The 22,562-nt window shown below is 53.7% G+C and overlaps 1 protein-coding gene across 2 annotated transcripts in view; it reads right to left on the bottom strand.

Annotated features, from left to right (window-relative positions):
- The window catches only part of Slx9 (SLX9 ribosome biogenesis factor), a 37,210-nt gene extending 15,077 nt beyond the window's left edge, over positions 1–22,133 (bottom strand). The window contains exons 1-2 of one of the 2 annotated variants that reach the window (XM_046439021.2): positions 21,905–22,133; positions 15,905–16,013 (exon numbers count right to left, since the gene is read on the bottom strand). In XM_046439021.2, the coding sequence (XP_046294977.1) occupies positions 15,905–16,013; positions 21,905–22,048 (253 nt within the window). In that variant the 5' untranslated portion in view covers positions 22,049–22,133. The remainder of the gene's footprint in view (positions 1–15,904; positions 16,014–21,904) is intronic. The other variant, XM_046439020.2, reaches the window with a different exon arrangement.
- Between the last annotated feature and the right edge of the window lie 429 nt (positions 22,134–22,562).

The raw sequence follows: 22,562 nt of genomic DNA, 5'->3' as shown, positions 1-22,562 counted from the left end.
GATCCTGGGAATATGGGATCTGGAAGTTTAGTCCCCCAAATAAACCAGGACTCAAGATGTGGTCGTAGGTGTAGCTTCACTGAGCTACCAGAAAGGGCACTAGGCCTCCAGGTGCAGGGTGTGGGACTTTCCAGGCCCATCATGCCCATGTGCCCCCAATGCACAGACCTGGGGCAGGACCAAAAATCATGTGCCCTGTGTGACCTCAGCTTACCCAGAAGTTAACTGATGGCTGGACACAGGTTGCACAAGCCAGCCCTGCAGAGGCCTGAGCAATGCCATTTGGAGCCTCAGGCAGCTCTAAGACTGGCACTGCAGACAGCCACAGCTCAGAGAGAGTCCAGATTGGCTATCGCCAGCAAGGGGACACTACCGGTGGCCAGTGCAGAACTTTCTGCTCCTGGGTGTAGAAGCAGGACTGAGGACAGAGGCCAGGGCCAAGCACTGGGCTGCAGGAGTTGGCGTGTAGGACAAGGGGCCCCTCACTTGTTACTGAACCCCTCACAGCCCGTGTGTCCTCAGGCAATGGGTAGAATGAACTTCTGCCATGATGTGTAAGTTTATGCCATAAACCAGAGAGAATGGTCACCACCCCTGGAGAAGAAGACCACCCTACAGGGAGCCCCAGCAAAGTGCATCCCTGGCTCAGTCCTGCATGCAGGAAAAGGAGCCTCACTGGCTGGGCACAGTGTGGGTGGCGATGAGCTCATTGTGCGCAGCTCTCTGCCCAAGTCTGCTATAGAGCAGAGCAAACAGAGCTCCCTATGTCCTTGGCCTTGACTGATTGTCCCAAGGTGACGTGGTTGCAGCCTCAGGCCCACTCTCCCCAGAACACGTCTGTACAAGACTCTGTCTCCTGACTTCTGATGCATGCAGATTTTCCTGGCCAGCACAACAAAGAACTCACGATGTCTAAGGACAAACAATACAGAAGCAAGTTCCATCAAGCTACATCAGACATCACTTCAGGAACAGGCACGAGCCTCCATGCCCTGACTCCCCGGGGACTCAGGCCCTCTCCAGAGCTACGAGCCAGAGTTGGATAGTCTGTGTCCTTGCTTCCAGATATACCTGGAGCCAGCTTGCTCTCCTTCTCACTTACCCCTGCCCTCTCACTGCCTATCTGAAGGTAGAGGCTAGAACTGTGCACACCTCAGCCCAGGTGGAAGGCGGGCAGGGGCAGGAATGGTGAGGTGAAGGGCAGGCAGTGGGGCCCAGGGCTCCTCACAGCTGCTCCTCTGGTTGGTGGGACAACCTCCTAGTACACAGCACCCCAGCACTGCAGCAGGTACAGGAGTGGGGTGGCAGACCTGTGCACATGCCAAGGAGGGTAGGGAGGGTGAGGTATCCACGTGGCTGGGCACAGCATCAAACCACAAGTAAGGTGATAACAGATCCTGAAGGTTGGGTGTCAGGGATGCTGTGGGGCTCAGGACACGGAGGGCACGGAGGGCACGGAGGGCTGAGAGGAAAACAGGACTGGCCCAGCAAGGACAGTGCCGGAGAGAGGAGGACGGCAGCCCAAGCGGACTGCCCAGTGGTGGTGCACCCCAACCGCAGCAGGAATGGATTCTCTCTAGTGATCCCTGCAACTTTTCTGTAATTCTGAAATTACTTCAAAAGAAAAAAGAAGAATCTAAAACCAGTGGAAACTGACCCAGACAGTAACCTGCCTATGTCATGCTGAAATGAAGGAAGCTGGAGCAGGCCAGGTCAGGAATCCTGGCGAGGGCCCCTCTAGCCTGGCCCCTGGGAGCTCCCAAACATGCATCTCCATGGTACCCAGGAAACAGGACCCAAACAGGCCATTCCCGCAGAGCTGGGGTATGGAATGCTGACTGCAGAGGCTGCTCAGGGCCACTGCAGCAGCCCTGGGGGCTGCAGACTCAGTAGGCTGCAGATGCTTTGTGGGCTGACATCTGCCCCCACCTCCTTGGCCGTTGGACAGGCCCATAGTCACCTGGCAGACCGAACGCCCCCCCAAGGTTTATAAGGTTGCAACTCTTGACAGTCCTATGGGCACAAAGCCAGGCCCAGGCCCGCTCAGCAATAGGGCAGGTGTGTACACCCCACCATGAAGACAAGGGGCCTTGTGTGACGTCAGCTGGGCTATTTGATGTCTGAGCTCTGAACAAGGCACACAAAACAAGCAAACTGACTAGTGGCTGCTGCCAAGCACAGGCCACTCTGTGGAGCAACTGCAGCAGAAGCAGAAGCTGGGGTGCAGGCCCTGTCCTGACCATGTCCATGACCAGCAACACTTCCGAAGAGGGACAAGGTGACAGCCTCGCAGGGCACATCATCCCAGCCTGAGCTTCTTTACTAGAGAATCAGAACTCGGAGCAGTGCCAAGAGTCCAGGCAGGCCTGGCCCAATCTAAAGCACCATCTGACCCAACACAGCTTATTCTCAAGGACGAGCAAAACGCCCCAGAACTGTAGCAAATCAAGCCAGCATGAGCAGTCAACCGAGTGCTGGGAGCCCAGCCTCATAGCCTGCACCCTGCATGTATGCCAGGCCACCTCTGCACAGAGGCCCAGAGCTCCACCGGGTCCTTCTGGCTGCTCAGTCCACACCACACCATGCCAGAGAAGCCAAGTTCCCAGTGTGTGTCAGCTGTCCATTCTGCCAAGACAAAATATTTGAAATAATGGCTTAAAGGAGAAAAGACTTATTTTGGCTCACAGATTCAGAGGCTCTAGTCATGATCCGTGCCCTTCACTTTGGGCCTACGGCAAGTGGACCATCACGGCAGCATGTGTGTGCAGGAGCACAGCTGTCACCTTGTGGCAGCAGGAAGGATGGAGGAGGAAGCTGGGCTGGAGCTGGAGCTCAGTGGTGGAGCACTTGTCTCCTATGTGTGGGCCCTGGGTTCGATTCTCAGCACCACATAGAAATAAATACATAACATAAAGATATTGTGTCCATCTACAACTAAAAAAATATTTAAAAGGGGGGGGGCGGAGAGGAGGAGGTCTCCAACATCCTTTCAAGGGCACGCCCCCAGTGATTGGCTTCTTGCCATCAGGTCCACCTCCTCTAGTCTCTACCAGCTCCCAACAGCACCATCAGCTGGGGACCAAGCCTTTATGTATGAGCTTTTGGGGACATTTAACATCCGAATCACAACATCTCCATTAAACCAAACCCTGCAGAACCCTAGCCAGTGAGGGGCCAGTCATTCCCTCAATGGCTCTAAAATGACCTCCCTGCCCCTCCCTGGGAGGATCATCTCTCAACAGCCCAAGACATCTAGCACCTGGCAGGGATCAGCTAGGACTGCCCAATGCTGCCCAAGCCCAGGACCAGTCTCAGTGTAGGGGAAATGTTGAGGAGAACTGATGGATCACCCCGCAACAGAAACTCTGGGGCTGATCATGATGACTGCTGCTGACTAGCCAAGAAGGTTAAGGAGGACGAGCCTTGCTTAGAGCAGGCACTGTTTGCAGTCTGTGCCAGTGTCTACCCTGGGCTGAAATTCAGCGCACCAGCGCCTCCTGGTGACCACACAGATGCACAGCTGAGATGAGTCAGAGTGGGCACAGACTGAACTCTCACAGGACACCAGGCCTGGGCCACACCGCACACCACAACTCCTCTCTGAAGCCTCATGAGGGCCCAGAAGGCAGTTGACAGGGGCCCACCTGAAGAGGGGGCATGGCTCAAGAAGGCAGCTGGGCGGCCAAGGCCATGACTGTCCAAAGTCACTGGGGTTTCCAGAGCCCCCTCCAGAGGGCTCCAGCTGATGACAGCACTAGGGGAGGGTGGTTCTTGAAATAACCTCTCTGACCTTGATCCTAGAAACACCCACCATGGCCCTGCCTTGCAAGTGGCTGTAAACAACTCTGCTGCCACACCACAGCTCCCTGCAATGGCCTTGGTCACCAGAGCCCACTTGGCCGGCAGTCCCCGTGGCATGGCCAAGAGCTCCCAGCCCAGAGAGGACAGGTGGCTCTGAGGACCCTCAACAGGAAGAGTGAAGGTGAGATGCTGCCAGCAGTCCTCCTGGAGGCAACACCCCCGAACCCCCTTGTGAACACCAGCTGCTCCAAGGAGCCACACCACGCCACAGCACATTGCTCAGCTGCACGGAGCACACCAGGCCCCTGTGATCCCCCACTCTACAGAGCTACCAGGAAAGTCTGTGCACCTGGCTTCTCTGCAACAGTGTCAATCTCCGCTCCCCATCTCACACAGGCCTGGGCACATTTCACCACGACCTCCAGCAAAGGCAGCTCTAGCACAGTGAAAGGGTGGGGGTCACAGCCTCACTCTGGACACCAGGACAGGCCTGACGGAAGGTGCACATGGATATGAGAGATAACTTAAAAGCACGACAAAAGCCAGTGTGGTGGCCTCCCCTGTAACTCCCACTACTGGAGAGGCTGAGGCAGGAGGATCACAGGTACAAGTCTGATCTGAGCAATATAGAGACCATGCCGCCAAAAAAAAAGTTAAAACAACAACAGAGGAGTTACAACACACATGCACACCAAACAACAACAAATCTTACCATGATGAAATTTAAAATCTTCACAAGGTAAAAAAATAAAAATTACATAAACAAATTCAAAAGGAACTACTAGTGGGGGGATATCATCTGCAGAAAATAAAACAGGACCCTTTCTTACTACATAAGCAGCTTTTTCACATTAATAAGAAAAAAACTAAAAGCCTACATGGGGGCAGGAAAAAGGCACAAACGGGCAGCAGCTGGGGCTGGGGTTTTGGCTCAGTGGCAGGTCCTTAGCACCACATTAAAATAAAGGCATTGTGTCCAATTACAACTATAAAGTAAATGTTAAAAACAAAACAAAAACAAAAATCAGGCAGCAACTGAGGAACACTGGCCTGTGGAACCTGTCATAAGGAACTGCACATCTTGGGCTGCGCCTGTGGCCCAGTGGTAGCGCACTTGCCTGGCATGTGTGAGGCACTGGGTTCGAGTCTCAGCACCACATATAAATAAAATAAAGGTCTATCAACAACTAAAAAATAAAAAAATAAAAAAACAACTGCACATCTTGCCGGGAGCAGTGGTGCACGACTATAATCCCAGCGGCTCATGAGGCTGAGGCAGGAGGATCATGAGTTCAGAGCCAGCCTCAGCAAAAGTGAGGAGGTAAGCAACTGAGTGAGACCCTGTCTCTAAATGAAATACAAAAAAAGGGGCTGGGGATGTGGCTCAAGCGGTAGCGCGCTCTCCTGGCGTGCGTGCGGCCCGGGTTCGATCCTCAGCACCACATACAAACAAAGATGTTGTGTCCGCCGAGAACTAAAAAATATTAAAAAAATCTCTCTCTTTAAAAAAAAAATTTAAATAAATAAATAAATGAAATACAAAAAGAGCTGGGGAAGTGGCTCAGTGGTAGAGTGCCCGAGTTCAATTCCTGGTACCCCCCCACACCAAAAAAAAGAACTGCGCATCTTGTAAGATAGAAACCATTGTCCTCTCTCCATCCTAGCAGGGCCCAGGTCTGGACCCAACGGGCATGTACTAGAGGGGCACTGTGAACAGGACTCCTAAGGGCAGCATTTCCAAAAGGCCACGTGGCAACATCCGATGTCCTAAACTTCAACTCAGCAAAACCCCACTATGGTTGTACCTCCAAATATGTAAGCTTCTGTTCACAAAGATGTGCACACAAAGACAATCCCACACTGACAATCACATCACACAACCAACAGAACCTCTGCACCTCCAAGAGGAACGCTGTGGGACAGGCAGGAGGATCAAGAGTTCAAAGCCACTCCCCAGGACATTACCAGGAGGTAGTGCTTCAGGACAAGCCCAGCACCAGAGGAACAGGGATGCCTCTGAGCTGCACCTTGTCTTTCTGCTTCCTAGTCTCCTCTGTACCTCTGTAATAAAGAAAAACCCAAAGGCATTTTTAAACACTGAGGACAAACTACCAAAATCAGAGATAATGCCCTGGAAGAAAACTGGCAAGATTATTAACCATAGAGCTCCATCAGCACATTTTCTAAAACACACAGCACCAGGTTTCCTGGCTCAAAGCACCCTTTCTGTTGGAAAGAAACCTCTCCCAGGATGAGTTCTCAGGTGCCTGAACCATGCTGCAGGTCAAGGGGGGACTCCAAACCCTCTGACTGACTCACAACAGAGACCACATGCAGTTCCCAGAGCTGGGAGGCCTTGGACAGTAGTCCACATGGGCAGCTCCACTCCCGTCCTGCTCCCCATGCCGACCCTCTCTCCCACCTCTGCCCATTCTGTCCCCATCATCTTCTCCTGGGTCTGAGACGAGGTAAAGGGCTCATCCCACAAGCACCTTCCCTCAGGAGCCCAGGTGGGCTTTCAGAACCACAGACAAGCTTCCATGGTGGACAAGACTGGCTGACATGCAGAGCTTTCCAAATCGCCATCTTAGGTAGCCCTGATCCACAGCCAGCATCAGCCTCCTCCTGGATGTTGCCGGGTGAGGGCTCCACATCTGCCCAGACCGAAGGGCGGCCATGGAGAAGATGACCAAGCCCCAGGTGCCCTCCCACCTCTTTCTGCAGTCCACTATGGGATACAAGATCACAGAGCTGATACAAAAGACAAATGAGGACTCGATACCCCACGGTCTCAGTGGGCACAGAAGAGACTTCTGATGACCCACAGGCATGCATGGCAGGAGCCCAGGACTCCCCAGCAGCACGCCAGCTGTGAGCTGGAGCCTTCACTCCACTACCAGTCAAGTCAGCACGGCAGGAAAAACACATAAAGGGATATAAATGGGAAGAGCTGAGCCAGACATAGTGGCACACGTCTGTAATCCCAGCCACCAGAGAGACTGAGGCAGCAGGATGGCAAGTTTGAGGCCAGCATAGGCAATTTATCAAGTCCTGTCTCAAAATAAAAAGGACTAGGGATAAAGTTCAGTGATAAAATGCCCCCAGGGTTCAACCCCCTATACCACAAAAGAAGGAAAAAAGAGAGAGAAAAGGAAAGAAATAAAACTGTCATCATTCACATATATGACATCGCTGTGTATGAAGAAAACCCCAAGAAAGACCTACAGATTACTGGAATTAAGTAAATTCAACCAGACACCTAGTACCCTTAAGCTAAGTGCACACAGCCACCGAGGCAAAGGGCAGCCTGCCAGCCACACTGACCTGCGCAAGGAGAAGAAATAAGGCACTGGAACAGGAAGTGCCCCGTCACCTCACTGTGGCCAGCAGCACTGACCTCAAGCAGCGCAGGTCAGCCTTGTTACAGCAGTTCTGGGGCCACCTCTGCATCTGCTTCAACTACCCATCTTTCTGGGGGAGCATCAGCCCAACTACAACTTCATTCATTCTTCTGCTCAGAACACAGACTCCCTGCAGCCAGGCCCACGGGGACGGTGCCAGGCCCTGTGCTGTGGTCTACTTGCTGCTCAGGCGCACAAAGAACACAGGTGAAATCCACGGTGCTTCCCACAACTGGAGTCCATCCCAAGAAGTTCCTCAGGATGTCCCTGAAGACCTGCCTGCCATGCACCACACAGCAGCACAGCCTGGAACCAGCATGTGTGCAGAACCCAGCATGGGGAGGAACCGCACACCCACACCAACCTGCTCTAATGCCACGCGGCTTGAGGTGCCTGACCCACAGCTGCCTGGCAACCAGCCACATGGAGGGAAGCCCACAGCCAGGCATGCACACAGCATCCCTCTGTACTGTTGTCTGGGAGGGCTGGGCTCAGAGGACAATCTGCAGCACACCCAGAACAACCAGCCTCACGGGTCCTGCATGGCAACTGCATGAGGGTTTGGAAAATACCCATGGTAAAGACACAAGAGGGAAGCTGACAGGTCAAGGGCAGGCCCAGCAGGCTCAGGACAGCGTCCACTGGACCCAGAGGCAGTCATCTGCATTCATCAGCAACAGGCCCCCCATCGGCCCAGCCACCCAGCGGCGGGCTCTGTGCACCCTGCCAGCCAAGCTCCACCCCAGCAGGGACGTGCTGAGGACTTCCAACAGCTACAGCCACCCCAACCAAAGGGCCACCATTCAAGACAGCATCCGCTTCCTCAGGAGCACAACTATGAATCAGCTGGAGACAGAGCCACAAAGAAAGGAGGATGCAGTCTCTGAGCTCGTCATGAAGAACCGACAGGTCAGGCCCATGTCCCTGACAGAAAGTTCCAGAAATGACTAACATCTCGCCCACAGAAGGTAGCTCTAACCAGACACCTCTCCTTCCCTGTGGCCAGAGAACCCGTGGGACAAAGCTTAGTCAGGGTCCCAATGACTGCTAGGCACTGGCTGCCTCCTGAAAGGGCAGGGCGCCACAGCTCTGAACAGGCTGGTGAGCAGGCCAGAGACAGGGCCCGGTCCAGAGGCCACATCAGATGAGACCAGGCGTCGACTTCCTGATAATGCAAGTGCTGTTTCCTCACCGCTAAACGTCATCTTCTACACGAGTGATTTTCAGAGGAATCAGGACTCTAGTGGCCATGTCTCTGCCACAGGTACAGCATGAGGAGCACTGAGCAGAGTGACCCCAGGGCTGGCTCCACATCTGGAGCAGGACAGGCTGACGGGGCACGCCAGCTGTCCCGCCTCCTCTGAGACCCCTCTGGCCCCCAGAGCCAGACGGCCAGCATTCTCTAGCCCCTCCTGCCTCCCTTGCTGGAGAGGCCGCCACTGCAGAACCCTGGCCTTCACAGTCGAGGCTGTCACCACCACCAGCAGGCGAGGAGTCCCCTCTGTGCCCAGGTGGACATCCCACACGATCCCTTCACCAGCTGCGGAGCACAGGGAGCACTGAGGTGGCTCAGGAGGGGGTGAGCCCAACCAGCTCCTCGGCATGTCCTCCTACTGCTGCCTCACAGGACACTCAAGAGCAGATCACATCCTCCGGACGCTTACACATCCTGCCTTCTGCTTGGAGATGAGCTTCATGCCCAAAGTCAGCAGACAAGAGCACCACGGCCATCTGATAGGCTAGAGTGTGGTGCACAGGCTGACTGAGGGAGGGGCGCAGGAGGCAGGGACTCCCAAAACTGTTCATAAGGCCTTTAAGCCCAGCAGGCGGCTCTAGTCCACTGTGCTGTCTGGAGCAGGTGACAGTTACCACCATGTGCAGGACAGGGAGTGTGGGGGTCATAAGCATCACAGGCACAGCCTTGCCTTGTCACCTGCCTGTGCTGGCCCCTACAGAAGAGCTCACAGGGTCCCATGGCACCATGAGGATGACAAATGGCCAAAGAAAGCTCAGACTGCCGGGAAGGAAGTGGTGGGCAGGACAGAGCCCAGCCAGCTGGCTCCACTCTGGCTCCTAATCACATTGGGGCCAAGATGAACACTCTGGCACTGCCCTGTGCAACTGTGACAGCAGACCTAAGGAATGCCACTGGCAAGGGCCACACAGAAACACTCCCTGAGCTAGTCGGGCACCCTGCCGGGCCCAGTGTCTCGACAAGGAGCTTCTCACAGGGAGGCTTCTGTCACAGCTGCCATCACAGCTGTCTTTTAAAACAATGCCTAAGATAACCCTGCAAACCTCCCCAGGTTCCAGGCAGCGTGAGGAGCTAACTGTCCAGACCGGAGGTCCCTGCATGTCTCCACCCAGGACTGCCCTTCAGCTAGGCTGCTCTAAAAGGAAACAGTTTTGCTGCCCTCTGCTGGACAGAGCACCACACAGAGGAGGGACCACAGCCTCACAGGAGACTCAAGAGCAGATCACATCCACAGGGGAGGGGGATGCTCACACATCCTGCCTTCTGCTTGGAGATGAGCTTCATGCCCAAAGTCATCAGACAAGGGCACCACGGCCATCTGATAGGCTGGAGTGTGGTGCACAGGCTGACTGAGGGAGGGGCACAGGGGGCAGGGACTCCCTAGACCCTCCACACCCCCTCCACCCCCTCTCAGAGAGAAGCCACTTCACACGTGGTCCAAGGCGAAGCCTCTTCCAGCACAGGCCCTGGCCCAAAGACCAAGGCTACTCTGGTAGGGGGCGGAGGGTCCTTAGGGGTGGAGGCTGACTGAGGGGGGATGCTCTGGGTCAGCCTCAGCTCACACCCACACCCTCCCCCCAAGGAGGAGCCACACATTGCTGGCTGCAGAGCCCAGCAGATCCCGGCAGACAGCACAGAGCCCCTGCCTGTAACAGGCTGACTGCACGGGCGCAGAGGGAAGCTGAGGGGCAGAAAGGGATCCCAGGCTGGCTGGCCCCCAAGGTTCCAGCAGAAACACGAAGACGCCAGCAGTCATGCTCCCACAGGAGTCAGGCCAGCCACCTTCCGGGGAGCAGGCGCAGCCTGGCAGGCAGTGAGGAGCCCATGTGTGCATGTGAGGAGCCCATGGCAGTCGCCATCCTCCCTCCTCCAGCCGTGCCAGACAGAGGTGCACAGGATTCTGCCATCTCTGACTGCACCCAGGCAAGGAGGGCGTGTGGGGAAAGTGCTATGCTAATGCAGGCAGCCCAGCAGGGCACTAAATGGTGGCCAAGCCAGGGATGCAGTCCTGTGCACAACCTGCACCCACACGGCTCGGCCAAGGGAGTAGGCAGCCATGAACACCCACACCTGCTGGGACCAGGCCCTGACCGTTAGGAACAGAGGTGATGAACACCAAAAATGGAAGGGGGTCTGGGAAAGAGGGAGACACGTGGTAAGGAGAGGCACAGCCTATTGCCCCAGGGACCTCTGGATACCTCAGCCAAGAAAAGGGGCCCCTCCACACCCATGGGGACTGCCTACTTGAAGGTCTGTAGGGCTCACCCTGTGGGGCCAGCACTCTCACGCTCCAGCCACCAAGCTGGCCCTCAGGACAGAGGAAGAGTCAGCCTGCCACCTTCCGTCAGAATGCTGTTAGGTCCAACAGTCACCTACATGGCCCAGGGTGGGAGAGGGAGGGCATGCACCAGAGCCCTGGGGCCCAGCTGTAGTCAGCCAGAGGCAATTCCCAGGAGATGAGCTGCACTGTACAAAGGCCCTGAAAGGCATCTCAGGATCCCCCAAGGACCAGTGTGGCTGGGCTGGGTGGCACTGCAGTCAGGGGCAACTTCCCCCGAATCCTCCCGGACACCCAGGCAGAATCAGGACCTCAGGAATGCGGAGCCCCACTCCCCACACCAGGATACCAGTCTAGAACTCCAGCCCTTGTAACCCTCAAGGGTGGGCTACAGTGTGGGAAGCCCCTCTGAACAAACACCTTCCAGTCTTGATGCAGGGGGCTCTGGTAGTGACTTAGGCCTTGTCCCAGCTCAGATAGCAAGGCGTGGCTTCAGGTATAGGCATACCAGCTAGGGTTGAGTTACACTCACCTGCTCCCTTGTAATCCTACCCCTTCTGCCCTTTTTCTAAGAATAGCGTCCCCCCCCCCCCCCAAATAAAAGCTCACTTCTGAATGTGCCCCTGTCTCTCTCTCGTCAACCTCTAGTGACTTTTTCTTGCTCTCCCTTTTGGGGAGCTTGAGGCCAAGAGTCAGGGAAAGCCATCCTGAAGCTTGTGTAAAGGTAATTCATGTCTGTTTTACTTTGTGTCACCCCAAATTCACACGGGTCACCTTAGTTCAGCCGCCCACGCTGAATGGGCTAAGGGAGCCACAGACACAGACCACACTAGCAGAGCTTGTGAGGACGCAGCGCCTGACCCTTACTGAAGGCATTATATATATGCACTCTCCAAAGGACGCTGTGCAGCATGACCTCCAAGGCTTTGGCTGGCTGGCTGTCAGCTAGCCCTCGAAAGCACTTCTGCCATGGAGGAGACGGGGGAACCAGCTGAGCCACAGGAGCTAGGCAGAGGACAGGGAAGACCAGACAGGGTTGAAGGAGGTCACTGCCAGGCAGGGTGCAGTGGCAGCAAAGCTCCAGGACCCACAGGCTTTTGTGACCTATCCACAGTGAGTACACAGTTCAGGTGAGCATAAGGATTCAGATTCCTCCGGAACCACCTGGCCTGGTCGTCTGCCTCCCTGGGTCCTCCCCAGAGGAGCAGGGAACCAGCATTTGCTGACCGTGTCTGGGCCTTTCTGGATACACAGGTAACCCCAGCAGCTATGAGGCAGGTCTGTCACCACCTTATGGACCACAGGACCGAGGGTGGACAGTGCCCTTGATCACAGGAGTTGTGAGCAACAGTTAGGCCTGGCCCCACTGGGCAGTCACAAAGCCCTCTCCTCTCTACTAGCCAGTCTCATCCACAGAACAGGATCACCGCCCGCTTGCCAATGGCAAGGACCACTTCACAACAATTAACTCATCTTAGCCTCAATAATCAGCAGAACTTAAGAGGTAAATGCCATGACCATCTCCAATAGAGGAGAAGCCCAACAGAGGGAAGAATCATCAGGTGTCTAGCCAAAGCCACTGGCTGGAGGGGAGCACAGCCCTGAGCCCCTCAACCATACCCAAGGCTCCTATCCCATGCCAAAACACAGTCACTGCTCTGACACTCTCTGACATGCTCAAGGGTTCCTGTAGTCCCACCCCAGGGCTGTCATAGGTGTAGATAGGGCTCCTTTGGGGCTGGGGTTGTGGCTCAGTGGTAGAGCACTTGCCTAGCATGTGTGAGGACTGGATTCTCAGCACTGCATACAAATAAAATAAAGCTTCAACAACTACTAAGAAAAAAAAAAAAAACGTTTTTATAAAAGGGGGGCCTCTTTTGCACCCTGATGTCCTTAGAAAAGTAAGGAAGTACCTCTCTGGGTTTACTCCTGGAAAGTGACATTTGTGGTTGCTGTCTTCCAGGCTTAGGAAGCCAATGCCACCTGTCTCAGCTATGGTGACCTAGAACTGTCTGAAACACCTCAATTCAGTATGAAAGACAAGGTGACCCCAAGCGAATGCAAGTTCCCACGCCCCCTCTCTGCAGGGCAGGGCTGCTACTTCCTAGATACGTAATGAGCCTTGGTGGCTGCAAGGACCTCTCCACCAGGGAACCAAGACGACCCAGTTGTGCATAGTTCAGACAAATCCAGAGGACTCCATGGGGCTCAGGATCTGTCCAGGACACTGGGAGGTGGGAGGGGCTCTGAGGAGAATCCCAGCCTCAGGGTCCCTGAAGAGTATGAAAAACAAGGTTGGGAGCCCTGAGGCAGGACTGGTGCTATGCATGCTAAGGGTGCCTGGTGATGCTGGTGCCTGCACAGAGCCATTCTCTCAGCAGGTGGGCACTCAGGCCTCTTCAAGTCAGGTGTCCCGAACTCACTGAGATGGTTCAGACCAGCGCAGTATTGTCAGCAGCCAAGGACCTGAAAACCACAGATGGCGGAGAGCCCTGCACTTGTCATGGATGACCAGAACTCAGTGGAGCTTGGTCAGCCTGAGCCCAGTGAATCCAGGGAGCTCAGGGCTACATTTCCCTCACACTCAGCCACAAGCCTTACTGTCCACCCAGGAGGGTGCTGCAGAGCCACAGAGAACATGCTGTAAATAGAGGCATTTCTCTCCTGCCCAGTGGCCCTCCTACGCCCCATGGACCTTTCTGGCAGGACCAGGGACACCATGTTGGGCAGGTGCACCCCAATGTGTAGGATAGCTCGAGAGGGACACACTACAGGGGCAGGAATTCCAGAGCCCAGTGGATCTCAGAGCACCCGGCACAGAAATGAGAAGACCATCTCTCTGCATAAGAGAACCGAGGCTGAATAAGCAGAGGGGTCGGAATGAAAGTGAACTTCACGTCCACCTGACATACAACAAAGCCTGTTTCACAGTTGGGAAGGGGTTGCTTTAAATAGTGCAGCAACACACAGGGAAGGGACTGGAAAGAAACCTGGCCGGAACTGCTGCTGGAGAGAATCAACCAGGCCGCCAAAGTGGCCAACTCTCTGCAGCAAATTTAAACACTCAAAAAGTTAATTGCATAAAACTATGAAGAGCTAGCCTCTACAATACATAAAGCACTCATTCAAATCTAAGGAAACTGACCAAAGTGGCCCCAAACACAGACAAACCTTCAGAGAATGAGTGAACACACAGGTCATGGAAGCAACCGTAGCTCCTAGGCTCCAGCCTCAGGCAGTCCTGGCTCACACTGCAGGCCGGGGCACCAAGAGTGGGTTAGCAACACAGTCAGGGAACCACGGGGACAGGATGCAGCCCAGAAGCAAAGCCAACAGCTGCTGTCCACTCCAGGGAATGTGCCCTAAGACTCTGTAACAGGAGGAAGCCAAGACAGAAAGGACAGCAGGAGACTCAAACACCTGTCCCCAAGCAATCCTAAAGACCCAAAGCAACAAAACAGGTGAGACCCCTGGAGATCCACTGACATGCAACCCCACCTGAGTGCAGTTACAGCTTACAAGAGCTGCCCACAAGCAATAGATGCAGACCTCAAAAACTCACAGGAAAATCCCAGGAGCTGTGTGTGTACTCACCCAGCAAGAGGTGTGGGGAGACCAACCTTACACGTGACTGAGTCACACTCCCCGGCTGGGTGCTGAGGCGCTCAGTCGCAGGAATATGGCAGAGCTTTCCCTACCCTTCTTGGGTGCGAGGGTCAGTGTCTAGTGCATGGGTGTGTCTTGCTACAGCCCCATGGGTTGAGCTACGCTCACCTGTTCCTTTGTAATATAACCCCTTGCCCTGTTTAGGATGGAATCTTCCATGGAAGTGCCTTGTGTGTGTCCCCTTCTCTTACTGTGCCCTTGGGTGTGGCCTACCTAGGTGTCAGTGAACCTGCTGACAGTGGACATCATGAAGATAGACTCAGCCCCCTGAAACCTGACCCCTTGCCTCATTTGAATAGCTTCTCCTCAATAAAAGGGGTCAGCGCGTGCTCTTGCTCTCTCTCTTTCTGCGGACCCTTAAGGTCAGAGGAGCCGTCACAGCGACCCCAAAGAAAAAGGTATTTGTGTCTCTTGTGTAGTTATTTCGTGCAGCCCAGTTAGCCCAGTTTAACTGGAGTGACCCCTGAGCCTTTTAGTCGCAAGAACAGAAACCCGGCAAAGAGGTAAGAAAATTATGTACAGATTCCATGGAGTGCTGGGAGACCACAAAGAATGACTGTCAGGGGCTGGGGCTGGACTCAGTGGTAGAGCACTTGCCTAGCACATGTGAGACACTGGGTTCAATTCTCAGCACCACATTAAAATAAACAAAGGTCCACCAATAACTAACAAAATATTTTAAAAAAATGACTGTCAGAGTAGAAAACAAAAATGACAGCTACCTAAACACTGAAGATTAAAGTGCACAATGGGAGGGTTAAAAAAAGACCAGGGCAAACAACCCTGCCCAGAGGGGCTGTGTTCCAGTCACATCCACTGCCGGTCTCAGGGCTCTGCTATCCCAGGGCAGAGAACACCACTTAGGCATCTAAGAGGCTTCTCTCCAGAACACGTGGTGGTGGGTAGCCCCAGGCCCAGTGCCTCACCTCCCAAATGTGCACCATCAGGCAAGGCCACCCTCCACCCTGCAAGCCACAGCTCAAAACAGAAGCTTGGGCTAAAAAGGCTACTTGGTCAGAAACAAAAGACACCAGGAGAATGCAATTAGCAAAATCCAAAATAGGGGGTATGTGACAATAAAAACAGCCTGCTGCCACATGATGAAAACAGCCAAGAGGAACAGCAGAGACGGAGGGAGGCAATGTGCAGCCCACACCAGCACCTGACTTGTACAAGGAATTTGCGTGAGACAGTCAGGAAGCGGTAGTCATATGTGTGCAATATTGAGGAACTATACTGCCTATTTATCTAAGTTCATCTTCATTTAAGAGCCCTTAAGAATAGACACTAAAGAGCTTAGGAATGAAATGCTATGGAGTCTGGCACCGCTTCAAGATAATTCCATACCTGTCTGCTGCAGGCGGTAATGGCCGTGTGTGCTTCCCATCACTGTTCTACTTTAGCATCTTCAGACAAATCTTTTAACAGTACGGGTACCATGGGTAACCTACAGGGCACCCAGATCCCTCCCTCCCTCCTGCACCTCCCGGGGCAGCCACGCACCTTTCCTGAGGGAGGCGAGGCTCGTCTGGTCCAGCTCCAGTCTCTGCACCAAAGCACTGGGGTCTATCTGGGTCTTGGCAAAGACGTCAGTGTGGATGAACGCCCAGTCCTAGCCCCCCAAAAAGAAAGAAGACATCAGGCTGGCTCCATGGTTTGAGAGGGAAACATGTCCCCACTCTTCTCTGCCAGGGAGGACCTGGGTGTACCTGTCCCCAGAGCAGGCTGTGCCAGGCCACCACTTTGCCTCCGTCCACAGGCAGTCTCTGCTCCTGCTACGCCTCCCGACTACACTGCAAGGGGCAACTTCAGTGGGCAAAGCCTCACCAAGGAGCCAGCTCCCTCCAGCCCCTCACGGGCTTTCTACCACACTCCCACTTCACAGGAGATTCTGCCCTCCAAGTCACTTCCAGCACACTGAAGGGGGAGGGACCCATGCCACCTGGCTCCTTCAAGACCCAAGCTCCATGACCTCTACAGGGACGCACCATGACCCCCAGGGAGGGTTCCCCTCTTGCAGAAGCTAAGGGCACTGAAGATGATGGCAGGTAGAAGAAGAGATGAAACCCAAACAGAAAATGTGTGCCCTGTGCTGTACCATCAGGGATGGGAAGCTGAGGTTGGAGCTCTGTACAGACAGAGCCTGTGGAAACAGTTCTCGGCTTCCTTTAGCCTCCCACATGATCTAGTCACTTCTCACAACTGCCTCTGGCCAACCAAGGGCAGCAGCACTGGGGAGAAGCACTGGAGGTGCAGCTGGATGGCAGAGCACATGTGCTTAGTATCTGGCAGGCCCTGAGCTCAACCCCAGCACATAGGCACGCGCACACGCACACAGCACTTAGGTTCTGCCTGTGGATCTTTATTTCCTTACCAGCGCTCCCATGTCATGTGTTAGCTCTAAGCAAACCAGAATGCTTTTCTCCTGTCCCTGTGTCTTACATTGCCCCATCCAAAAAGCCCTAAGGTCAATGTTGCCTCCCCACCTGGCAGAGACAGAGACAGGAGGGAGGCAAGGCAGAACCAGCCAGCGCCAAGCAGGGGCAGGGCAGGACCACAGCTACCTGCGCTTCTCCCAAGGGTCGGAGGAAGTTGGCAAGGGAGGAGGAGAGGTCAGAGGGCTGCCCGAGAGGGAGCGGCCCCTGGGAGGGGAGGGCCTGGTGGGTGCCCTCGGGATCACCACATGCCCAGGTCTGTACCCATACTGGGACACTTTCCCAGAGTGCCACTTTGTATCTCATCACTGCACAGCTGCAGAGATTAACACATAGAATACTGACTTTATACTGTCTGGCTGTTCAAGGACAGGCAAACAGTATCAATGTAGAAATTAATAATCCTGCTTCCCTCTCTACTCCAAATTAAAGTTCAATGACTGCATTCTTCATATATCCAAGCTCTATTTGTTAATTTTTCCTCCAAATATGCCTTTTTTTTTTTTTTTTTTTTTTTGCTTTCTGCTGTTTTTGAGACCAGGTCTCACTGTGTGGCACAGGTGGCCTCCTGGGCTCAAGTGACCCGCCCAACTCAGTCTCCCAGTACCCTGTGCTGTCGTAACCGCTCCTCCCTCTCACTGGGCTCAGTGTCTAACATTTTCAGAAACACTTTCAGGCTCCATGGCCCACTCTGACGTCACATGTCATGTTCCGGCTTCCTGCTCAACTCAACTCACTTCCTTCTCCCTGAGGTTAATCTTGTTTCCAGCAGGATTTGACCTGCTGCTAGAATCTCACAAGCCTGGCTAGCACAGGGGGAAAGCCAGAGCCACAGGGGAGATGTGGCCTGGACAGGCCAGTAGGGTGAGAGAGACTCCCCACAGCAACCATCTCAGCACAGGAAACTGTCCCCTCACGGGGCCTCTGGCCAAACCCTCTCCACCCTCACCTCACAGAAATGACCCAGGATCTAGGGCTGGGACCTCGGTGGAAAGGAGGGGCAGGTGCCAGTGTGCCCTCCCCCACCTCCTCTGTCCCATGCTGCCCAGGCAGGGCAGGCCAGAGAACCAGGCTCCCACCCCTGGCCACCCTGGAACAGAAGCTCCACACCAAGCAGGCTGCTCAGTCCTGATCAGCCCCAGCCCAATTCACCAGCAGGCCCAAGAGAGACTAGAAAGCACCTTCCACTTCCCTCTAGGAGACAGGGTGTCACCTGAGAGACACTCATGCTGCTCCTGCCCTACTCCTCAAGCCCCATCAGAGATCCTGTCCAGAAGAGGTAGACCATAAGAAGGGAAAGAGACCTTGGCAGGATGAGGACAGGGCCTCCGGGCTCCCAGAGATCAGCAGCACCAGCTAAACAGAGTGGGCCAAGGTTTAACAGAGGCCAGGGACAGGGACGCCAAGAGCCCTCTGGACACAGCCAAGAGAGGGTCCAGGCTGCAGTCACAGCAGACAGGGGCACTAGAAAGCAGGGGCCCAATGGCAGAGGGACTGGAGCACAGCCTGAAAGAGCACCTGCTGACCCAGAGCAGCTGCCAGCATGAGCATTCCTGGCCACCAGGCCACCAGAGGCTTCAGCACACCCAGGCTGCACCCTCCTGGCAATCAGCCGAGGGAATTCCCAGGCCACCAGTCCTCGGCCACAGGAGGGTCAAAAATGTAAACATCCTGAGCTGTGACAGCAATCTCCAAGCCACAGATGCAGGGCCCAGGGCAGAACCTCAGCAGGCCAAGAGGGCTGAAGAAGAATCTCTGACACCTGGGGGCTTACACTAAGCCCAAGGGCCTGGCCAAAATACAAAACAGAAAAAATATCAGAGGCTGCACACGGACAGGGAGAACAGATAGAGCTCCCCGTGTTCAAGTCAGAACAACAAGCAAAATGACCGAGCAGACGTCATCAAAATGATACACCCAGTACAGAAAAGCATGATCCAAGCCCCAGAAACTGCATGAAACACCACCATGTACATCAACATAGATATGACTCAAGTCCTCGAAGGAGAGATGAGACCGACAGAAAAAATATTCAACCAAATAAGGGTGGAAAACAGAAGCAGGGGTGCACCCCTGTGATCCAGACTCTGAAGCTGAGCAGCAGAATGCAAGCTCAAGCCTCTCCTGGGCACCTCAGCGAGACCCTGTCACAAGATAAAAAATAAAGGGCTGAGAGTGTAGCTCAGTGGTAAAGCATCCCTGGGTTCAATCCCCAGGACTGTCAAGAAAGAAAGCCAGACAGACAGACAGACTGAAAGCCTGCTGAACTGGACTTTGGAAAGAATTCACTTCAATGAACACCAAGTATGATAAATGAACTCCAAAGAGAACAATGCAAAGAGATACACCAAGACACATCACAATCAAAAAGCTTAAAGGCAAAGACAAAGGCAAATAAAAATATGGAAAACAATAAAAGAAAAAAGACACATCTTATACATGATTCTAACAGCAAACTCCTCGTCAGAAACAACAGAGGCCAGGAAGCCTGGAATCACACATTCCAGTGCTAAAAGATTAAAATGTCAACCAAGAACATGTCCAGAAAAACTATCCTTCAGAAACACAAGCAAAATGAAGACATCCCTAGATCAACCATGGCTCAGAGAATCTGTTCCTTGTAAGAAGTGCTAAGAAGGCCGGGCATGGTGGTGCACACCTGTAATCCCAGTGGCTGGGGAGGCTGAGGCAGGAGGGTTGTGAGTTCAAAGCCAGCCTCTGCAAACAACTAAAGCGCTAAGCAACTCAGTGAGACCCTGTCTCTAAATAAAATACAAAATAGGAGGGATGTGGCTCAGTGGTTGGGTGCCCCTGAGTTCAACCCCCAGTACCCCCACCTTCCCAAAAAAAGAAGTGCTAAGAAGTTTCTGAAGGTGAAAGCAAATGGTTACAGAGTAATTCAAACCCACAACACCACCAGGAGCACTGGAAGGCAGGCATGTAAATACAAGGGTGATTCAATAACTCACAGTTAGGCTTGTGACGCTCACAGACACACCTTCCACAATAATACCACAACGAGGGTGGAAGGAGCAGAGCCACCAGAGGAAAGCCCATGCCACTGAAATTAGTATAAACTGGAAGCCTGTTTCTCCGTTGTAAGCCTTAGATCAACCACTAAGAACATCCATGGAAAACCCACAGAGAACATCGCAGATCAGTAACAAGCATGTCCTGGAGTTCCAGCCAGAGCAATTAAGTAAAAGAAATAAAAGGCATCTGTACTGGAAAGGAAAAAGTAAAACTACCTTCTCATAGATGAGAACAACTTGTACAGAGAAATTCCTAAGTAATCCACAAAAATTATAAACAAGTTCAGTAAGGTTCCAAGATACAAGAGCAATATGCAAAATTCAACTCTATTTCTACACATGAATAATCCAAAAAGGAAAATAAGAAAACAATTAACAATGAGATTCAATGGACCCAACCTCACACCACACATGAAATTAAATTAGACCAAAGACCTAAAATGTTTAACAGCTGAAATATAAATTATAAAGTCATAGATGTAAATCTGTGTCTTGGCTAAAGCAACAGTTTCTTAGATGAATCAAAAGCAGAAGCAACAAAGAATAAAGCCTCTCTGAACTTCCATGAAAACTAGAAACTTTTGTGCTTCCAAGAACAGAATCAACAGAGGGGAAAAAAAAAAAAAGAGAGAGAGAGAGAGAATTGGAAAAGAAAATCTGCAAACTTATCTAATAGGGATATATTACCCAGAACATTCAATGAATTCTTATAACTCAACAACTAAAGGACAAACAATCCAAATTAAAATCAGGTAAAAGACTATAAACAGATACTTCTCCAAAGTTCCACAAATAGCCAACAAATTCATGAAAACTTCATCACCATTAGCCCTTGGAGAAATCCAAATCAAACGATGACAAGAGACCACTTCACATACAGCAAGTTTCTAACAGAGAAGATACCAAGGGTTAAGGACGTGGGGACAGCCAGTGGGGACCCGAAATGGGGAAACCACTGAAGTAAACAATCTGGCAATTTTTTGAAAGAGCTAAAGTTACTATATGACCCTGCAATTCCCCTCCATAGGTCCACAGAAATATCTGTACATGAGTGTTCACAGGAGTGTAATTCACGGCAGCTAAAAACTGGAAACCAGAACAGCATAAACTTACTAATGGACAAAGTGCAGCATGTTTGGGATGCCTGTACGTGGAATATTATTGGTCCTAAAAAGAATAAAGAAATAAACACTACCAAAAGAATGCTTCAAGGATGAACCTCAGGAACACGTAAATGAAAGAAGGCACAAAGCCTCAGGAAAAACAAGGCGCTAAGCAACTCAATGAGACCCTGGCTCTAAATAAAAATACGAAAAATAGGGCTGGTGGTGTGGCTCCCTGGTGGTGTGGAGTTCCCCTGAGTTCAATCCCCAGTAAACCACTGGACCCAAAAAAGAAAGAAGCCACACAGTACATTACAGTACTACTTCACATGTATGAACAGGCGCATCTAGAGAAAGACGCAGGCGGGCGGCGGGTGACTGAGGGGCCTCAAAGGTCCCGGAATCTCCAGTAAGGGTCACGTAGGACGGTGCGGTTCCGGGCTAGAACACAGTCCTGCCGCTCGGCCGCTCACGACATGTTTGTTGACATCTTGGTCCGGAGGACTGGAGCTACGGATGCTCACAACCGAGCCTCGTCCGCAGACCTCTTTTCTTTTAAATTCTGAGACAGGGTCTCCCTAAGCTGCTGAAGCTCGTCCGGAGCTGGCCTCTGCTCCGGGGCCAGGCTCAGCGGACCTTCTCCTCCCTGCTCCTCCCCTCGCGGCACTCACCCCTCCAAGGGACCGCACCTAAGATCTCAGAAAAGGCGCTCCCAGGTCAACACGTGAACCTCAACCCAACAGAGAGCCCGGGGACGGGGCCTTCGGGTCACTCCGGAGGGGGAGATGCGGACGGGCCTGGCAACGCCGGGGCCCGCCCAGCCCGGGGCCCGCCCGAGGCGGCGGCCGCGCTCCCCGGAGCCCCGCAGGGCCGGAGGCTGCCCGGCCCGCCGCACGCGCGGCGCCCGCCCCGGACCCTCCCGGGCCGCCTCACCTTTGCCCCCGCGACACCGGCCGAGGCGGGCGGCAGGGTCACCTCCGGGCGCGGGACGGGGGGCGCGGCGCCGGGCGCAGCCTCCCCCTTGGGCCGCACTGCGGCCTGGTGCACACGGGCTCGCAGCCCCCTCACTTTGCCCATCTTGCCCGTGCCGCCGCACACACGGAAGAGCCTCCCGGAAGCCGTCCAGTTGCGCTAGCCGCCGGTCAGAAACGCGCTCCGCATCCACCGGGTTCCGCGCCTGCCTCCCGGAAGCGCCGCCCTCTCCGGCGCGCGTGCGCAGTGCTGCCGCCTGCTGGCTGGAATGCGGCGCTTCCGGGCGGCGCTGGAGCGAGCTGCGGCAAATACTTGCAAAGACCCCCGGGGCGATGCAAGGAGCAAAGGCCTCCGGTGCGTGAAGGAGAAATGGCCTTTCTCTAGGGAAGGCCTGGAACCGAGCAGGTGCCTCTGGCCCGGGCCAGGCCGCGATGGTGGAGCAGGTCCTTTTGACTTGGCATTGACCTCTTTGTGTACACTCCTGCATGTAGTCGTTAGAATAGTTCCCTGAAAGTCAGCTTAAAAGGGAACTGTCAGATCGCTGGCGGTGACTTAGGAACAAAGCACCAAGCAGCCCTCACCGTGAAAGAAACATCAGTCAGCACTGACGGAACTGCCC

This window comes from Marmota monax, unplaced genomic scaffold (assembly GCF_021218885.2).
Source record: "Marmota monax isolate L192 unplaced genomic scaffold, Marmota_monax_Labrador192_F-V1.1 WCK01_AAM20220418_F8-fsc00125, whole genome shotgun sequence".
NCBI lineage: Eukaryota > Metazoa > Chordata > Mammalia > Rodentia > Sciuridae > Marmota > Marmota monax.
Note: the sequence above shows the minus strand (reverse complement) of the source record. Positions and strands in the feature narration are given on the sequence as shown.